We start from the raw sequence: 16,610 nt of genomic DNA, 5'->3' as shown, positions 1-16,610 counted from the left end.
TCACCAGATCATGTGGCAGGGAGTTCCACACACTAACTACATGCTGAGTAAAGAAATATTTTCTTTTGTCTGTCCTAACTCTCCCAACACTCAATTTTCGCAGATGTCCCCTGGTTTTGGTGTTGTGTGAAAGGGAAAAGAGCATCTCTTTATCCACTCTATCCTTCTTGTGCATAATTTTGTATGTCTCAATTATGTTCCCCCTCAGGTGCCTTTTTCTAGACCGAAGAGCCCCAAATGCTGTAGTCTTTCCTCATAAGGGAAGTGCCCCAGCCCAGTAATTTTTTTGGTTGCTCTCTTTTGCACTTTTTTGATCATGGATCTTCTGATTTCTTTTCCACTTCCCTGTAGAAAGTCAGCAAAAGGTTGCATCCCACTTTTGGCCACATCCCACTTTTTCACAGACGACTCTACTTGGAAGTAAGTTCCATTAAAGGCTATTGAACTTACTTCCAAGTAAATATGTTTAGGATGGGTGTGCCAGTTTTGTTTCATTTAGGGCTGCAGCAAACAAAACTAAAATTGTATAATGTCTGGTAAAAGTTGTGGGTACGTAAATAAATAAATAAATAAATAAGAGCATCTGTGTGCCTGTCACTGGGGAACTTTCTTCATCTAAGCACATATGAACAATTGATCCTTGTAGTCATATATAGCAGTAAACATTAATAACTTAACATTCGGAAGTCGGTGCCAAAGATATGGTGCATTATTGAAAGATGGAATCGAGCAGGTGGCACTTTAATATGTTCAGTGTCATGGTTGACTCTAAAGACTAGTAGAATGAAATTACTTGAGGTTCTAAAGATTTAAAAAGCGAACTCATTTTGCTGCACTCAGGAAATGCTACTGATCAAGCTTTCTGTGTCCCTTTTTCCTAGGCTAGAAAATATTAACCCTGCAGAAAATGACATGGTAAGCCATTCTCTGAGGAGATTTCTGGATGTCAGTCTTGTATCTTAGAGGCTTAAGTTCAATTGAGTGGGTTTCAGGAACTAAGATGTGGGAAAAAGAAGAATTGACACACTAATAATGTACATCTTTGCTGCAGTATGAAAATTCAATAACTTCACTCAGTCAATTTACAATTCGCATGTGCCTATTAATTAAAACCCTATATTAAATAAAATATATTAAAACTTCTTGTCTGACTAACATATAATGCTGTTGGTAGACATTACAGGAATTACTGAACAGAATAAACAATGCAGACACCAGCATGGCTATACGGAGGAGTGGAGCTATAATTGTCGATCGAATATACAGGACCCAGGAACGGAAAAAGAAAATAATCGCTGAAGAAATGAATGCAGTGATTGTGGAGCGAGATGCTGCGTTGGCTCAAGTAAGTCCACATTATTTTATAAAGGATCCGTTGGCATTCCCCTTCTCCTCGTGACTGGGAAAATGAATTGTTTTCCTGGTGAACATTTAGCTTGGTAAAAAACCTTCTCTCACACAAAGCCGTGCTCAAAATTACTTTGGTGGAGGAGGCATAATAAATCATGGGGAGCTTGAATGCTTCCAAGCCGCTTTCCAAAATAATAATATATGAAATTGCTGGGGGGAAAACTGTGCTAACTTTAGGTTATATGAAACTGAGAGAGACAAACTCCAAACACCAAAGGATGAGATTAACATCCAGTATGACCTTGATAAATTCCAGGTCGGATATATAAAGAATAAAATGAAACTTAGCATGGACAGTTGTAAAGTAAAGCACATCAAGAGGAAGGGAATTAAGAAAGAATAACGGTGTATGTAAAAATTATATAAATATAAACTATGTGAAAATAGTTCAAGTGCTGTTATGGGTGAAGGTGTGGTGTTAGAGGTGTATTATAGGACACCACGATGAATCAGCAAGGCTGCACACGCACACATGTAAAAGGGCAACCTTACTGAAGAAGAGTCTCTGCTGCCCTTGTCTCCCCCTCCATTCCAGCGTGAAAAGAAATAGAGTAGAAAGCCGTCTAAGCACGAATGCCTAATTCAGAGGCTGCACTTACTTTATGATGGTATTGATATGATGGGATTGTTCCACTGTGTGGTGGGAAAAGCCTGGGGAGTTATTAGTAGGCACAGTTTTCAGAATGTTCTCAGTTGGATGTGTCAAAAATTGCTCACAGAGGACAGAAAGATATGGAGTAGAGAGGTAGGGGGGTCTGGGGGTCACAGCTGGCAAGCACCCCTAATGTGCATCCTCTTGCAATTTGGTTGGAGATAAGGGAGCCAGTAGTTCCCATGTAGCCTGTACTGACCTCCTTTGTAAATGGGGGTGAGTGGCTGCTAAAGGAAGGATGTGCTGGATGGAATCTGGAGCACTGCAGCAGAACAGGAAGGGGACATGCTTAACAGACCAATGGAAAGAAGGAAAATCCTCCGTGGCTGCCAGAGCCTTGACTGAGGCCTTCCTTATCTCCAGGCTGGGCTTCTGGACTGAAGTATTCAAATTTAAAATTCGAATTTGAAACTGTTAAAATTTGGAAAAAAAGTGCTTATTAATATTATGATGAATAATTATATACCATTTTCCCAAAAGAATAGTTTACAAAGTAAAATAAATCAGTACATGGTCCCCTATACTCAAAGGTCTCACAGTCTAAAATCTGTGTGCAACCAGCATCTTTTAATCCTACTTGCTTGTCTTTGAACCCTTATTCAAAATGTGTTTTTTTAAAAAACATTTTTTTATAGGATAGAACTTAGGCCAGAATCCTAAAACTAGCTCTGTGGGCCCAAAGGGGTGGGTGGAGTTTTTGATCTGCCCACCCCCAAACAGCAGCTTTTCACACCACATAGTAAACTGCTTTTGAAACCAGGCATGAGAATCTGTGGCTTAAAGGAAATAAGTCAACAGTTCCACTGGGTTAGCACCATGAAAAAGACAAATTCAGTGTTAGGAACTGTCAGGGAAAGATTTGAAATAAAATAGCAATGATCATAATCAGGAAATACCCTGATTTTAATTCTAAAGGTAAACCTGTCTTTACAGTACTGGTACTATTCTAGTTACAGGTGGAGACTGAAATTATCCAAGGATTCTACATCCATAGATCTGGCTCAAAACTGGTCCCCCGGACACATGTTGGACCAGACTTGGCCCCACCTGAACCCTCCGAGGGGGTTTCTGAGCCCTCCAGAGGACTTTCTGCAGCCTGCAGATGCAGCATGAATCTGCCTGCTGTCTCTGTGGGCTTCAGACTGGCTCGTAGAGCCAAAATAACCCAAGGGAAACAATGTTTTAATGATTTTTAAGGCAACCATTTTCAACCACTGTACCATGGCACATTGGTGTGCAGCGAATGGTTTGCAGGTGTGCCTTGGGAGTTTGAGGGAGGGCACAATTATTAATAGGGTCATTGGGGGAAGTGAGCCCCTCATCAACAGCATGTTGGGGCTTGTCATTGTCAAAAGACTAGTGGTGTGCCTTGACAATTTTAGTACCTTATCAGTGTGCCGTGAGACAAAAAAGCTTGAAAATCACTGTTTTAAGGTATTCTGAGGCCCAGGGAAGCCCAGGGGAAACTGGAATTCACACAACACAGAAAAGAATTAATTTACATTTCAAATTTGAATAAACTTGAATAAATTTACATAAATGAAATGAGAAAGGGAGTAAAGCCTTTCTAAATGCCTGGTGAGAGACTGATTGATGGATTGTCTGGTTAATGACTGTTTTACATCACAAAAGTCAGCAAGGCTCTTTTTAAATCACTTATCAAAGGGACATTGTTTTTAAAATGGATTTGTTTCAATATGATTTTTGCCATTCCCCTGAGTTTTGGGAAACGGAATCCTCACGAATAATGAGGCTCAACCTGTACTCAAAGCAGTGCACAACACTGAAATAAAACATGCTAACATATTATTAAAGTAGGAGTAGTATCTTAATATAAGTGGGGTGCTGTCGGAAGGTCCTCCTTGTTAGGGCTTTGCTGCATGCAGAACCCATAGATGAAAATGTAGTGCAGTGGACTGCTGGCTCCAGGTGTGCTCCAGGAAAGGCCCAGGAAGAAATAACACAGACAAGGCGGGTGTCCACCACCAAGCTGTATTTACAAAATGTACAGATAAGCAGTCTCTCCAGCAGGAAAACAGCAAGCGTATTTACAGCACAGTTCTCCAACCCTCCGACACAGACTCTTGCTCTTTCCAGCTCTACACAACAACCCACGAAGGTAGGCTGTGCCTACCTCTCTTTTTTATTTCTGAGCACCAATCAGGTTGAGGATGACCTCATCCCATTACCTCATCCTCTCGTGACTGATTGCATCAGCCTCCCAGAGTGCACCTGTCCCACCTTTACATTGACTTGCTTTGTGCTTGCAGTCGCTGTGACTCAACATTTGCCCATGCATATGATTGGTCAGATCAGAGTCACATGGTATACAGTGAGTTACACAGGTTCATACACTTTTGCATGGACTTACAAACACAGGCCCAGACATCAAGGCCTTGCCCTATTCAGACAGCAAATTTTAGGCTTATTGGACCAAATAATCCTGACACTCTGGTCCTGAAAGTTCCTTTTAGAAGGACCCTTTATGTGAGTGGGAGTATCCAATGACAGCCTGCACTGTGCCAGAGAAAAAAAGATGCAGCCCCAAATCTCTAAGAATGACCTACTCTTTAGAAAACTTGGTGGAAAAGGGAGTGGTGACTTGCCTGCCTGGTGCGAAGGTTGCGGACATCACTTCTTGTCTAGACAGGCTAGTAGACAGTGCTGGGGGAGAGATAGCGGCTGTGGTGTATGTTGGCACCAACGACGTGGGCAAGTGTAGCTGGGAGGTCCTGGAGGCCAAATTTAGGCTTTTAGGCAGGAAGCTGAAAGCCAGGACCTCAAAGGTAGCGTTCTCTGAAGTGCTACCTGTTCCACGCGCAGGGCCAGCTAGGCAGGCGGAGATCAGGGGTCTCAATGCGTGGATGAGACGGTGGTGTAGGGAGGAGGGGTTTAGATTCGTTAGGCACTGGGGAACGTTTTGGGACAAGCGGGGCCTGTACAAGAGGGACGGGCTCCATTTGAACCAGAATGGAACCAGACTGCTGGCGCATAACATTAAAAAGGTGGCAGAGCAGCTTTTAAACTGATCCCTGGGGGAAGGCCGACAGGAGCCGAGGGGCATCCGGTTCGGGACTCCTCATTCCTATGGGATGAGGATGGGGAGGTTAGAGAACAACAAGACAAAGGCAGGGTAGGAGAAGAAATTGGGAAAGGTAGGGAGATGGGATGTGATAGACGGTTTGGCACAATGAGAGGATGCGGGGACAAAGGAGCGAATAAGCAGCCCATCCTGGGGCATTCCGTGTATAAATGCTTTTATGCGAATGCCCGAAGTCTACGAGCAAAGGTGGGAGAACTGGAATGTCTGGTGACAAGGGAAAATATTGACATAGTGGGCATAACGGAAACCTGGTGGAATGCGGAGAATTAGTGGGATACCGCAATCCCAGGCTATAAACTCTACAGGAGGGACAGGCAGGGGCGAGTTGGAGGTGGGGTGGCCGTTTATGTTAAGGAAGGGATAGAATCCAGCAAAGTAGAGATTGAAGGTGGGTCCGACTCCACCATAGAATCTCTGTGGGTTAAATTACCAGGCTTGTGCAGCGATGTAATACTGGGGGCGTGCTATCGTCCTCCAGACCAGAAATCGGATGGGGACCTTGAAATGAGGAAACAGATCAGGGAGGTGACAAGGAGGGACAGGGTTGTAATCATGGGGGACTTCAATTATCCTCATATTGACTGGGTCAATTTGTGTTCCGATCATGAAAAGGAGACCGGATTCCTTGACGTGCTAAATGACTGTGCCTTAGAGCAGCTAGTCATGGAGCCCACCAGAGGACAGGTGACTCTGGATTTAATATTGTGCGGTACGCAGGACCTGGTTAGAGATGTAAACGTTACTGAGCCATTGGGGAACAGTGATCATGCTGCGATCCGTTTTGACGTGAACGTTGGGGGAAGAATACCAGGCAAATCTCTAACAAAAACCCTTGACTTCCGACGGGCGGACTTCCCTCAAATGAGGAGGCTGATGAGAAGGAGGTTGAAAGGGAGGGTAAAAAGAGTCCAATCTCTCCAGAGTGCATGGAGGCTGCTTAAAACAACAGTAATAGAGGCCCAGCAGAGGTGTATACCGCAAAGAAAGTTCCACTATATCCAGGAGGGTGCCCGCATGGCTAACCAGCCAAGTTAGAGAGGCTGTGAAGGGCAAGGAAGCTTCCTTCCGTAAATGGAAGTCTTGCCCTAATGAGGAGAATAAAAAGGAACATAAACTGTGTAAGAAGGTGATACTGGAGGCCAAGGGAGATTATGAGGAACGCATGGCCAGCAACATTAAGGGGAATAATAAAAGCTTCTTCAAATATGTTAGAAGCAGGAAACCCGCCAGAGAAGCGGTTGGCCCTCTGGATGGTGAGGGAGGGAAAGGGGAGATAAAAGGAGACTTAGAGATGGCAGAGAAATTAAATGAGTTCTTTGCATCTGTCTTCACGGCAGATACCGCTGCCCGAATGGCCCCTCCTGACCGAGGAGTTAAGTCAGATAGAGGTTAAAAGAGAAGATGTTTCAGACCTCATTGTTAAATTAAAGATCAATAAGTCACCGGGCCCTGATGGCATCCACCCAAGAGTTATTAAGGAATTGAAGAATGAAGTTGCAGACCTCTTGACTAAGGTATGCAACTTGTCCCTCAAAACGGCCATGGTGCCAGAAGATTGGAGGATAGCAAATGTCACGCCTATTTTTAAAAAGGGAAAGAGGGGGGACCCGGGAAACTATAGGCCGGTCAGCCTAACATCCATACCGGGTAAGATGGTGGAATGCCTCATCAAAGATAGGATCTCAAAACACATAGACGAACAGGCCTTGCTGAGGGAGAGTCAGCATGGCTTCTGTAAGGGTAAGTCTTGCCTCACGAACCTTATAGAATTCTTTGAAAAGGTCAACAGGCATGTGGATGCGGGAAAACCCGTGGACATTATATATCTGGACTTTCAGAAGGCGTTTGACACGGTCCCTCACCAAAGACTACTGAAAAAACTCCACAGTCAGGGAATTAGAGGACAGGTCCTCTCGTGGATTGAGAACTGGTTGGAGGCCAGGAAGCAGAGAGTGGGTGTCAATGGGCAATTTTCACAATGGAGAGAGGTGAAAAGCGGTGTGCCCCAAGGATCTGTCCTGGGACCGGTGCTTTTCAACCTCTTCATAAATGACCTGGAGACAGGGTTGAGCAGTGAAGTGGCTAAGTTTGCAGACGACACCAAACTTTTCCGAGTGGTGAAGACCAGAAGTGATTGTGAGGAGCTCCAGAAGGATCTCTCCAGAATGGCAGAATGGGCAGCAAAATGGCAGATGCGCTTCAATGTCAGTAAGTGTAAAGTCATGCACATTGGGGCAAAAAATCAAAACTTTAGATATAGGCTGATGGGTTCTGAGCTGTCTGTGACAGATCAGGAGAGAGATCTTGGGGTGGTGGTGGACAGGTCGATGAAAGTGTTGACCCAATGTGTGGCGGCAGTGAAGAAGGCCAATTCTATGCTTGGGATCATTAGGAAGGGTATTGAGAACAAAACGGCTAGTATTATAATGCCGTTGTACAAATCTATGGTAAGGCCACACCTGGAGTATTGTGTCCAGTTCTGGTCGCCGCATCTCAAAAAAGACATCGTGGAAATGGAAAAGGTGCAAAAGAGAGCAACTAAGATGATTACTGGGCTGGGGCACCTTCCTTATGAGGAAAGGCTACGGCGTTTGGGCCTCTTCAGCCTAGAAAAGAGACGCTTGAGGGGGGACATGATTGAGACATACAAAATTATGCAGGGAATGGACAGAGTGGATAGAGAGATGCTCTTTACACTCTCACATAACACCAGAACCAGGGGACGTCCACTAAAATTGAGTGTTGGGCGGGTTAGGACAGACAAAAGAAAATATTTCTTTACTCAGCGTGTGGTTGGTCTGTGGAACTCCTTGCCACAGGATGTGGTCCTGGCGTCTACCCTAGATGCCTTTAAAAGGGGATTGGACAAGTTTCTGGAGGAAAAATCCATTATGGGGTACAAGCCATGATGTGTACGCGCAACCTCCTGATTTTGGAAATGGGTTAAGTCAGAATGCCAGATGTAGGGGAGGGCACCAGGATGAGGTTTCTTGTTATCTGGTGTGCTCCCTGGGGCATTTGGTGGGCCGCTGTGAGATACAGGAAGCTGGACTAGATGGGCCTATGGCCTGATGCAGTGGGGCTGTTCTTATGGAGTGCTGGAAGTTTGTAACATTGCTAAAGGCTGAGAACTTGCACTCTGCATACACTGATGTGGGGGCTGCTCCTGAAAACTTTCTCTTTTGAGGTTTGTGAGAGCAGAAGGGCTCAGGCCTGAGCAGACCTGCCCACTTTCCAGATTGGTGCACCTCTCCCGTGGTCGTGCCTTACTCCCCTGTATAAGGCCCAGTTCAGCCGCTGTGTCTGTTCTCAAAGGCAATCACACAGTAACTGCAACCAGCCTAATGTTTAGTTTGGCCCTCAGTGACCCCAAACACCTTGACAGGCATTCTCGATATATTCAGTGTATTTCTTCATTGCCAGGCATTTAGGACGGATACAAGGAAGAGTGTACTATGTTTAATAAACGTGCAGAATTCATTACCACAGCATATGGGGATGTGCACTACTTCAGGTAGGTAGACTCTGTCAGTGATACAGTTGTGCAGTGAAACCTCCACGTTCACACATGATGTCTCAGAGGCTGAGGATTCAGTGTGGAATGGCCATCATTGGGAACGTCCAGTGCACCTGACTGGCAACTGTTGAGAACACAGTCGGGCATTAAAAAACACACAGTTTGATCTGATCCATTCAGGCCTTTCTTCCAGCTTGCTCAAATGACGCTGCTGCGTGAGTGCCTACAGTTTCCACCTGCATGGAGGGAAGGGATCATCCCTGGTTCCCAGTCCCCCTTGTCAGAACTCTGGGTGGTTAGAGGATGTTCCTGCGCAGCTTTTCAGGGTGCTGCACATTGGCAGTGCCCGGGGCAGAGGCAGGGTCAGGCAGAACCATGCAAGTGGAAGGGCTGCTGGCTCAGGCCGGAGACTCCTGCAGTCCGACTCCTGCGGCTCTTCTGTCATTTGGAGCTCTCTCTTACAATCCCTCCAGGCTTTGATTTCTGTCCGGCTTGCTGTTTGAAAATGAAGGCTGCTACTTGTTGCTGTCTCTTTTGCGTGGAGGCATCTCTTAAATTACAGAAAAGTTTGTGATTGTGAAGTCGCCATGGGAGGTTTTTGTTGTTTTTGTGTTTAACTTTGCCTTCCACATTTTTTTTTAACACAGAACACTAAAACTGAGCAAAGATGCCGGCAACAGAAGTGGGAATTTTTGCATTGGGTTTGTGGCAGTCCTGGTTTGTTCTCCCTTTTTTCACAGTACGTTCTCTGGGAAGGAAGGGCTGGCATTCCTACTGCTGGGATGCCCCTCGTCCTGGGAGGCAGGGTGGGAACCTCTGCCAGTTCTGAATACTCCTCCCTTGGTGGGGCATCTCTTCTGTTCTCCAGTTTCAGTCCTGCCTTCCAGGACAGACCTCTGTTCAGCCCAGCACGCAACTAAGGGAAAAAACAAAAAAGCACAAGGACGTTGCAGCAAGATAGGGGGAAGGAGAAGCACCCCCACCACCCCCACAACCAGGCTGCACACAGCAGCAGTAGCCCCTGCTTGGATTCAGGCAGAGCGCAACCCCACACCCGCCTCACCAGCGCCAGGGGGGTTGGGTGCCCAGAGAGAGGGCTCCCCAGCACGTTGAGAGCCAGCATGGGCAGCCTCAGCCTCCTCAGGTGCCTGCAGAGGAGCAGTGCGGCGGTGGCGCCATCTCCAGCTTGCCACAAGCAGCTGGCAAGCTAGAAAAGAGACGCCTGAGGGGGGACATGATTGAGGCATACAAAATTATGCATGGGAAGGATAAAGTGGATAGAGAGATGCTCTTTACACTCTCACATAACACTAGAACCAGGGGACATCCACTAACATTGAGTGTTGGGAGAGTTAGGACAGACAAAAGAAAATATTTCTATACTCAGCATGTGGTTGGTCTGTGGAACTCCTTGCCACAGGATGTGGTGACGGCATCTGGCCTGGATGCTGGATTGGACAAGTTTCTGGAAGAAAAACCCATTATGGGTTATAAGCCATGAGGTGTATATGCAACCTCCTGATTTTAGAAATGGGCTCTGTCAGATGCAAGGGAGGGCACCAGGATGAGGTCTCTTGTGATCTGGTGTGCTCCCTGGGGCATTTGGTGGGCCGCTGTGAGATACAGGAAGCTGGACTAGATGGGCCTATGGCCTGATCCAGTGGGGCTGTTCTTATGAGAAATGGTCTCTTGGGCTGCATGTGTGACCGCTATCTGACATCAGACCTTATTGGATGATGCCTGTCCTTGTCTCTGTGCCCTAGGTATGGGAGGGAGTAAGAGCGCATATTTTCTCCCTCCTTGCTCTGGGTCCAGTATCATCAGACAAGGGCTTGTGTGTGAAATCTGCATAAGATCATACAGTGGCTTCCCAGATTTTACCACAATATCACTGCACACAGTGAATTGGATTTTGTGCTCACAGCCCATACTGGCATGCTATGGTCCCATGTTGGCATCTGGTGATGTTGACTGTAGTGAAGGTGTTTGGAGAAAAATAATACACACTTTAAACATCTTTCTCACAAAATTCAGATCTATAAATATGCACATTTAATAAAGTATATTTACTAAACCATCCTGTCGATTCAGCAGAGGTTTCTCAAAATAATGCCCAGTATTGATACCAGTGATATTTCCCTTCTGTTGAGTGATCAGCCCTGTCAGAGAAATTCCCCTGCATCCCTGGGATGCAGACGTGAGCTGGCCCCTGTAGGTAAGTGGGTTCTTGCAGATCACAGGAGGTGATAATGGGGCTGCATGGGGCAAGAACCAAGGCTATGGCTGCGGTTGGCTGATGGTGCCCAGCCTTAGGCAGCAAAGTGCCAGATCGCTGGGCTGCTAGTGAGAAAATGTAGGAGCTAACAAGCTACACAGCTTCTAAGGTACTTTATTTCAGTGGACGGTTTCTACAGTTCCTTCTTACTGGCTTCATACTGTGTCTTCTGTGAGTCTCCAGTTAGAGCCTAGTCTGTATTTGAGCTTGTCTTTCAGGTGCGTTTTGGCACCACATTGCTATGTAATGTAGTAACATTTTAATTAGCCTATAATAAACTTGCAGTTGTGCACTGAATGTGTCTGAAATAGGGTGTTTTGTTGCACTTTGCTCTACTGGCAGACTTGTGAATTCTTTGGCAAGAGGATTGTGGAGTTCTGAGTCCCAGATTTCTCTGTATTTATCTGTTATGCAAGATTTTAACTGCAAGCTCAACACCTTGATAGTGTGATGGGCATTATCATCACTGGGGTTGAATGGAACATGTGTCTATAATCTGAGATCATTCTCTGGATTGCTGAGCAAATATACAAACTACTTTTTCTGTGTGCAAAAACAGATAGAATGGTATAAACTCAAATATTTGATACTACTTTTCGTATGCATTTTCAGGCTACTCAAAAACAAACTACAAAGGCATAGCTAAACATTGACAGCAGTTTCCCTTTTGACTCTTGGACTTTAAAAAGAACAAAGACCCAAAACTCTGAACCACTTACTTTCAGTGGCCAATATTGGTCAATAAAGTGATGTTGTATTGTCCTGTGGAACCTGTTTTACTTTTCTTTGTTGTGCAAAAGAAATGATACATTTGTGAAATGTAGAGCATAAACAAGGGGGTTGTTATGCATCATTTGGTTTCATTGTTTAACCCGTCAATGGAAATATCCCCAAAGTAACTGGGGATCCCCCTTAATTAAAGCCCATGTTCTTAAGAAATTGGTTTGCCAGCAGTGGGCAGTGTGATGAAATATCTCAGAGCTGGTACTGGCCCCCTGCCATTTACACCTTCTGGACAGGAATGTTTAACGTGAGAGAGACTTGGCAGCTGAAACTGGGTAGTGGAGGAAGGGACGCCCAAGGCTCTTTTCTGCGTTTGGGGACTGGGAGACAGCTATCTCCCCTTGCCACATGGGCTTTAAGCAATCTCTTTTGAGCTGCACTTAGTGTGCAGCCTGCCAAAGGGAATCTGTTGTCAGAGAAAACCAATCACTTCATGGCCAGAGTGGCACTGTCTGTTTCATGCTCGCCACTGAAGCAAGAGCGTAATTGGCAAGCAAACCTGGTTTTCCTGCTCTAAGTAGTTTGATCACATCCTGCTTTGCAGGAACTTGCTTTGGACTATTCATGAGCAGAACTGGCACTGGCCCAGCTGCTCATCTGAAACGAACTTGAGTCCCTTTCTTCTGCTCGTGCCACCACTTGTCAACAGCCCTGCTGTTGCTCAGTCACTGCGAGTGCCCAGATTTAGAGCCATGCACTTGACTGCCTGTCTTTGTCGCTTGCAGCTGGCCAGTGAGAACTAGTGAGCGTCAACAGGGCCAGCTTCAGAACAGTCTCTTCTGCCACTCGATTGACCGAAGGGAGGCATCAACAGAGCTCTTTTCTGCCTTTCAGAAAGTGCTCAAGCGTTCTTGCCACAGGCCAGTGAGCATTTCTCATTTGAGAACTACGCCCCTGAGGTGCAGCAAGGGATTTTTCTTTAAAAGCTATTAGGCAAAAAAAATAGAAGACCGCCTCCCCTGGATTTAGGAATCTGTGTGCTGACATGCCGTGGCATTGCCTCACTATCAGGAAATTATTAAAACAAAAAAACAGCCGCCTGATGCTGTTAAGATCTGAACTTGGAGAAGGTTGTCTGCAACTTCACTTTAGTATTTCATTTCTGTAACCTTTTGCAGCTCCTGGACAAATGGTGTGGGTTGGGATAAAGATCTTAAAGTGGACACAAAATGTTTAGCACTTTGTAAAAGGCTTTGAACATCCCCCTCCCCATTCATTAGTAAAGGGTGAGGTCCATGCACAACCCTATTCTATTGTTTGTTCCTTTGCTCAGTTCTTGTATGTGAAGTTATCCTATTTTATCTTCACAACAATCCTTTGGCGTAGTCATGCTGGAAAAACATAGCAAATGCCACAGCTAAACAGATGTATTTGAGTTCAGGCTTCACAGTCCAAGTTCCAAAATATTGGCCACTGTGCCCCAAGTAGTTCTTGGGTTGATGGATATCTGTAAAGGGGAAGATGAAGATCCCATAATCCATCAGTGGCTACCAGTAATAAGGGGAGCGTTTTCCTAAGGAGCGTCTCTATTAATCAGGCTGGACAGCGTGGAACCAGACAAGGTGCGGGAATCGCTGAGTGATTCTCATGCTTGACTGAAAGGGAGCAGCAGGATCCAGATTTAACTGGAACTGACTCCCCACTACTGCCCAATGCTGTTGCCCAAGTTGCTCCCCAAAGCCACTGTTATGCTTAGGTAATGTTTATACTCAGAAATGTCATGGAGTGAAGGGTTAACACACACACCCCCGCAGTGTGGCTATTCTGGAAAAATAGACAAATTCAGAGTTTCCATACTTCCCCCGTTACTGCCTTTAGGTTTTAAAAAATCAAGCGACCCAGTTACAGATCTCCTGTGGGCTTTCCTTCTTCCCCATGACCTGATCCATGAGATGGACTATCTCTTCCCTTTACCTGTACTGCACCTGTCAGTTATTACCTAAATATAGACGGGAGTAAAAAATTCCTATTCAACCCCCGAACAGGCAACCAGGAAATCCCCTCCCCCTGCGCTGTTCGGGGGAGGAAGGGTAGGCTGCTGAGTATGCCTGAATGTGAGGGCGCTGAGTGGGGAGACCCCCAATAGCTGCATAGCTCCTCCCCCCATATCCTTTCATTCAACTTAATGCCCCTCACCTTGTGATTCCTTGGAGATGTGGCAACCTCCAAGCTTGAGGAACGAGTGACCAATTGAACATACAAGGATTCAGCAAAGATTATGAACCTGAAACAACTTGTGTTAAATTTGCTGCTATATAATCTGTGCATTAATTTAAAGAAAAATCATGTTAAAAGTTGCAGAATTGAATTTTTTCAGTAAGCACAAGTGTTGCTTATTTGTTTTAATAAATATTTAAATCAAAGACAATAACACATTTTAACATTGTTACCTATTTTGAGCACCTAGGATGAAATGGGCTAAAAATAGGGAGAAATATTTTGCTGTTCTCCAGACTCTCTGACCAGTTTATTTGACATGACTTTACAGCATCAGCAAAATCTCCTTTCCCTGCTTTATTGTTAATAGTTTTTGAGGCTGATATTAAACAAGAGGAAGCAGAGCCTCATTTGCATTGGAGGGTCAATGCAGTAGATCAAAACCCAGGATTAGCTCAACGGCATTTCCCTAAGAAGGCCCCTCCTTGTCTGGTCGTCCAATGAGTCATTCCTGCCCTTCAAGATGAATAAAGGTGAAGGGGAAATAACTGCAGAATTAAAATCCATTTGGACTGGGTGCTGAAGCCTTCCTTGGAACTGGTGGTGCAGGGCAACTGCCTGCCAGGTGGTATTATTCTTGAAAATGGCAGGAGGGAAGCCATCTTCTTGCTCCATATGAAAGACAAGCCAGGAAGCCTTGACAGGCTGGTGTCTATTAGACTCCTTCATAGAAAATGTCCAGTCTCTAAGTGTGTTGTTAAAAAGATTGATCACGAATATCTTGGGAGAATGAGCAATTTAGCCCGTGTTGAATGCAGTCACCTTGTGCCTTGATTGTGGGGCTTTGGGGATGGAGCTTCTTGTGCTCCCTCACCTGCAAGCATTGCCCCATTCCTTCACAGGCAGGGACGTGCTATTCCCATTGAAATGAAGCAGTGACTGGCACACGAATAACTGTTGTGCATGCATTATTAGACTCAAGCCTGGATCATTTACATTGTCATAGTGTCGGAGCCATTTTGCATTTCTTGACCTACTCTAAATGTATATAGGCACACTGTTTACTTATAGAGAGTCACACCGTTGGCCTACCTAGCTCAGTACTGGCTACTACTCCAATGAAGCAGCTGTCCAAAAGGCCTCCTTGAGCAAAAGTCCGTCATCCAGTTGGACAACAGTAACTGAGGTCCTGTAACTGGAGAGGTCAGGGTCTGAGTTTAGAAACTTGTATCATATTTATCATTTTGAGCTTACCTATAAAGCAAAGTTCATCTGATAAGATGTGAAGCTGTGTCTTACTACAATAAGTACTTGAAGCAATATGTTCAACAGTACAGTTGTGCGTTGCTTAACAACAAAGATGTTTTCCCGCACCCCTGTTGTCAAGTAAAGCCTGACGTTAAGCGAAGCTGAGGGGAGCTGCACTTCCCTCACTTCCAGAGGCACTCACGTCTGCCCACTGCCTCTACAAGGCTCAGGACGGCCAAAACCGGCAAAAAGACGCGACTTCTGGTTTCCCAATAGGATCCAGAAGTGATCTTTTTTGCTTTATAAGGAATGTGGAGGTCCAGGGAAGCCCAGGCCTCTGAATGCCGTATAAGGCAAACAAAGGCATTTCTGGTTTCCCGAAGAAACCGGAAGTTGTGTCTTTTTGCCAGTTTCAGCCATTCTGTGCCTCGCAGAGGCAGCATGCGGATGCTCACTGCCTCTGCGGAGCTCAGAAAAGCCCCCGGAGGTGAGGGGAGTGCAGCTTCCCTCAGCTTCAGAGGCTTGGGGGGTGAACAGGGACCAGCAGCAGCTATTGCATATGCAGCCCGTCACCTTTTGGAATGTCACTAAGCGACATGCAGCTGTATTATAATAGTTTTTTAATGTCACTGGTAGATAAGTTTAACACATAAAACAGTTGCAGTTGTCGTAAGGAACAAGGTACAGAGGAGATATTCATTTATTGGACCAGCTTATTGCAAGGAGGGACATAGCATACAGGTTGCACAGAATTTTCCTTCAAGCATAATTAGTGATTTAAATCAAATTTCACTAGATCAATTTAATTTCAAGAACGTTTTTGAACATTTGAAAAGAACTCTTTTTAAACTCAAGCCTAATCCAAATTGAGTCCTGTTACACTTCCTTATTGTAACCCTGTAATAGAACACAAAACCCCACCATTCCCTTCGCTTCCTCAGACTTACCCCAGTGGGCCAAGGCTACCCAAATTCATAGGACAGAGGTTCCCAAACTGGGGTGTTGTGACACCCCAGCCAGGGGATTTCTGTGGCTGCCCCCTTAAGGGGTGGGGTGACGGCAGCGATGTGATCATCACTATCATCACTGCAACAGGCAAGTGTTAGGAGCCTCTCACAAGCCAAGCAATTAGCAGGTCTGTAAACCCATCAACCCTCTAATTAGCCTGACTGGCTTCTGATTACTGCAAATTGCTCTCTCAATGCAGGGAGCTCACAGGCCATACAACAGGTCCATTTGCAAATGCCCTTGAACAACCTTGGCTTCCAGCTGGAGTCCCCACTCAGCTTGAAACAGGGAGCCAGGCACAACTTACTGAGTGCCAGGGTAGTGCAAGACCAAGTCACTGGGCTACATTCACAACCACTTCCCCCTTTTGTGATCCCAATAATCCACACTGCTGTACATAGATAGGATTTATTAAAGAATAAGAATAACAGAAGACAAGCACTTCCTTCAGGCATCG

At 45.5% G+C, this 16,610-nt stretch overlaps 1 protein-coding gene across 5 annotated transcripts in view; it reads left to right on the top strand.

Annotated features, from left to right (window-relative positions):
• MIPOL1 (mirror-image polydactyly 1) overlaps positions 1–16,610 on the top strand; it is a 273,609-nt gene that overhangs the window by 97,740 nt on the left and 159,259 nt on the right. For all 5 annotated transcript variants that reach the window (XM_066631517.1, XM_066631516.1, XM_066631515.1 and 2 more), the window contains 2 exons: positions 882–915; positions 1,175–1,345. In XM_066631517.1, the coding sequence (XP_066487614.1) occupies positions 882–915; positions 1,175–1,345 (205 nt within the window). The remainder of the gene's footprint in view (positions 1–881; positions 916–1,174; positions 1,346–16,610) is intronic.

This window comes from Tiliqua scincoides, chromosome 1, assembly GCF_035046505.1.
Source record: "Tiliqua scincoides isolate rTilSci1 chromosome 1, rTilSci1.hap2, whole genome shotgun sequence".
NCBI lineage: Eukaryota > Metazoa > Chordata > Lepidosauria > Squamata > Scincidae > Tiliqua > Tiliqua scincoides.
This window is presented reverse-complemented; position numbering and strand designations above follow the sequence as displayed.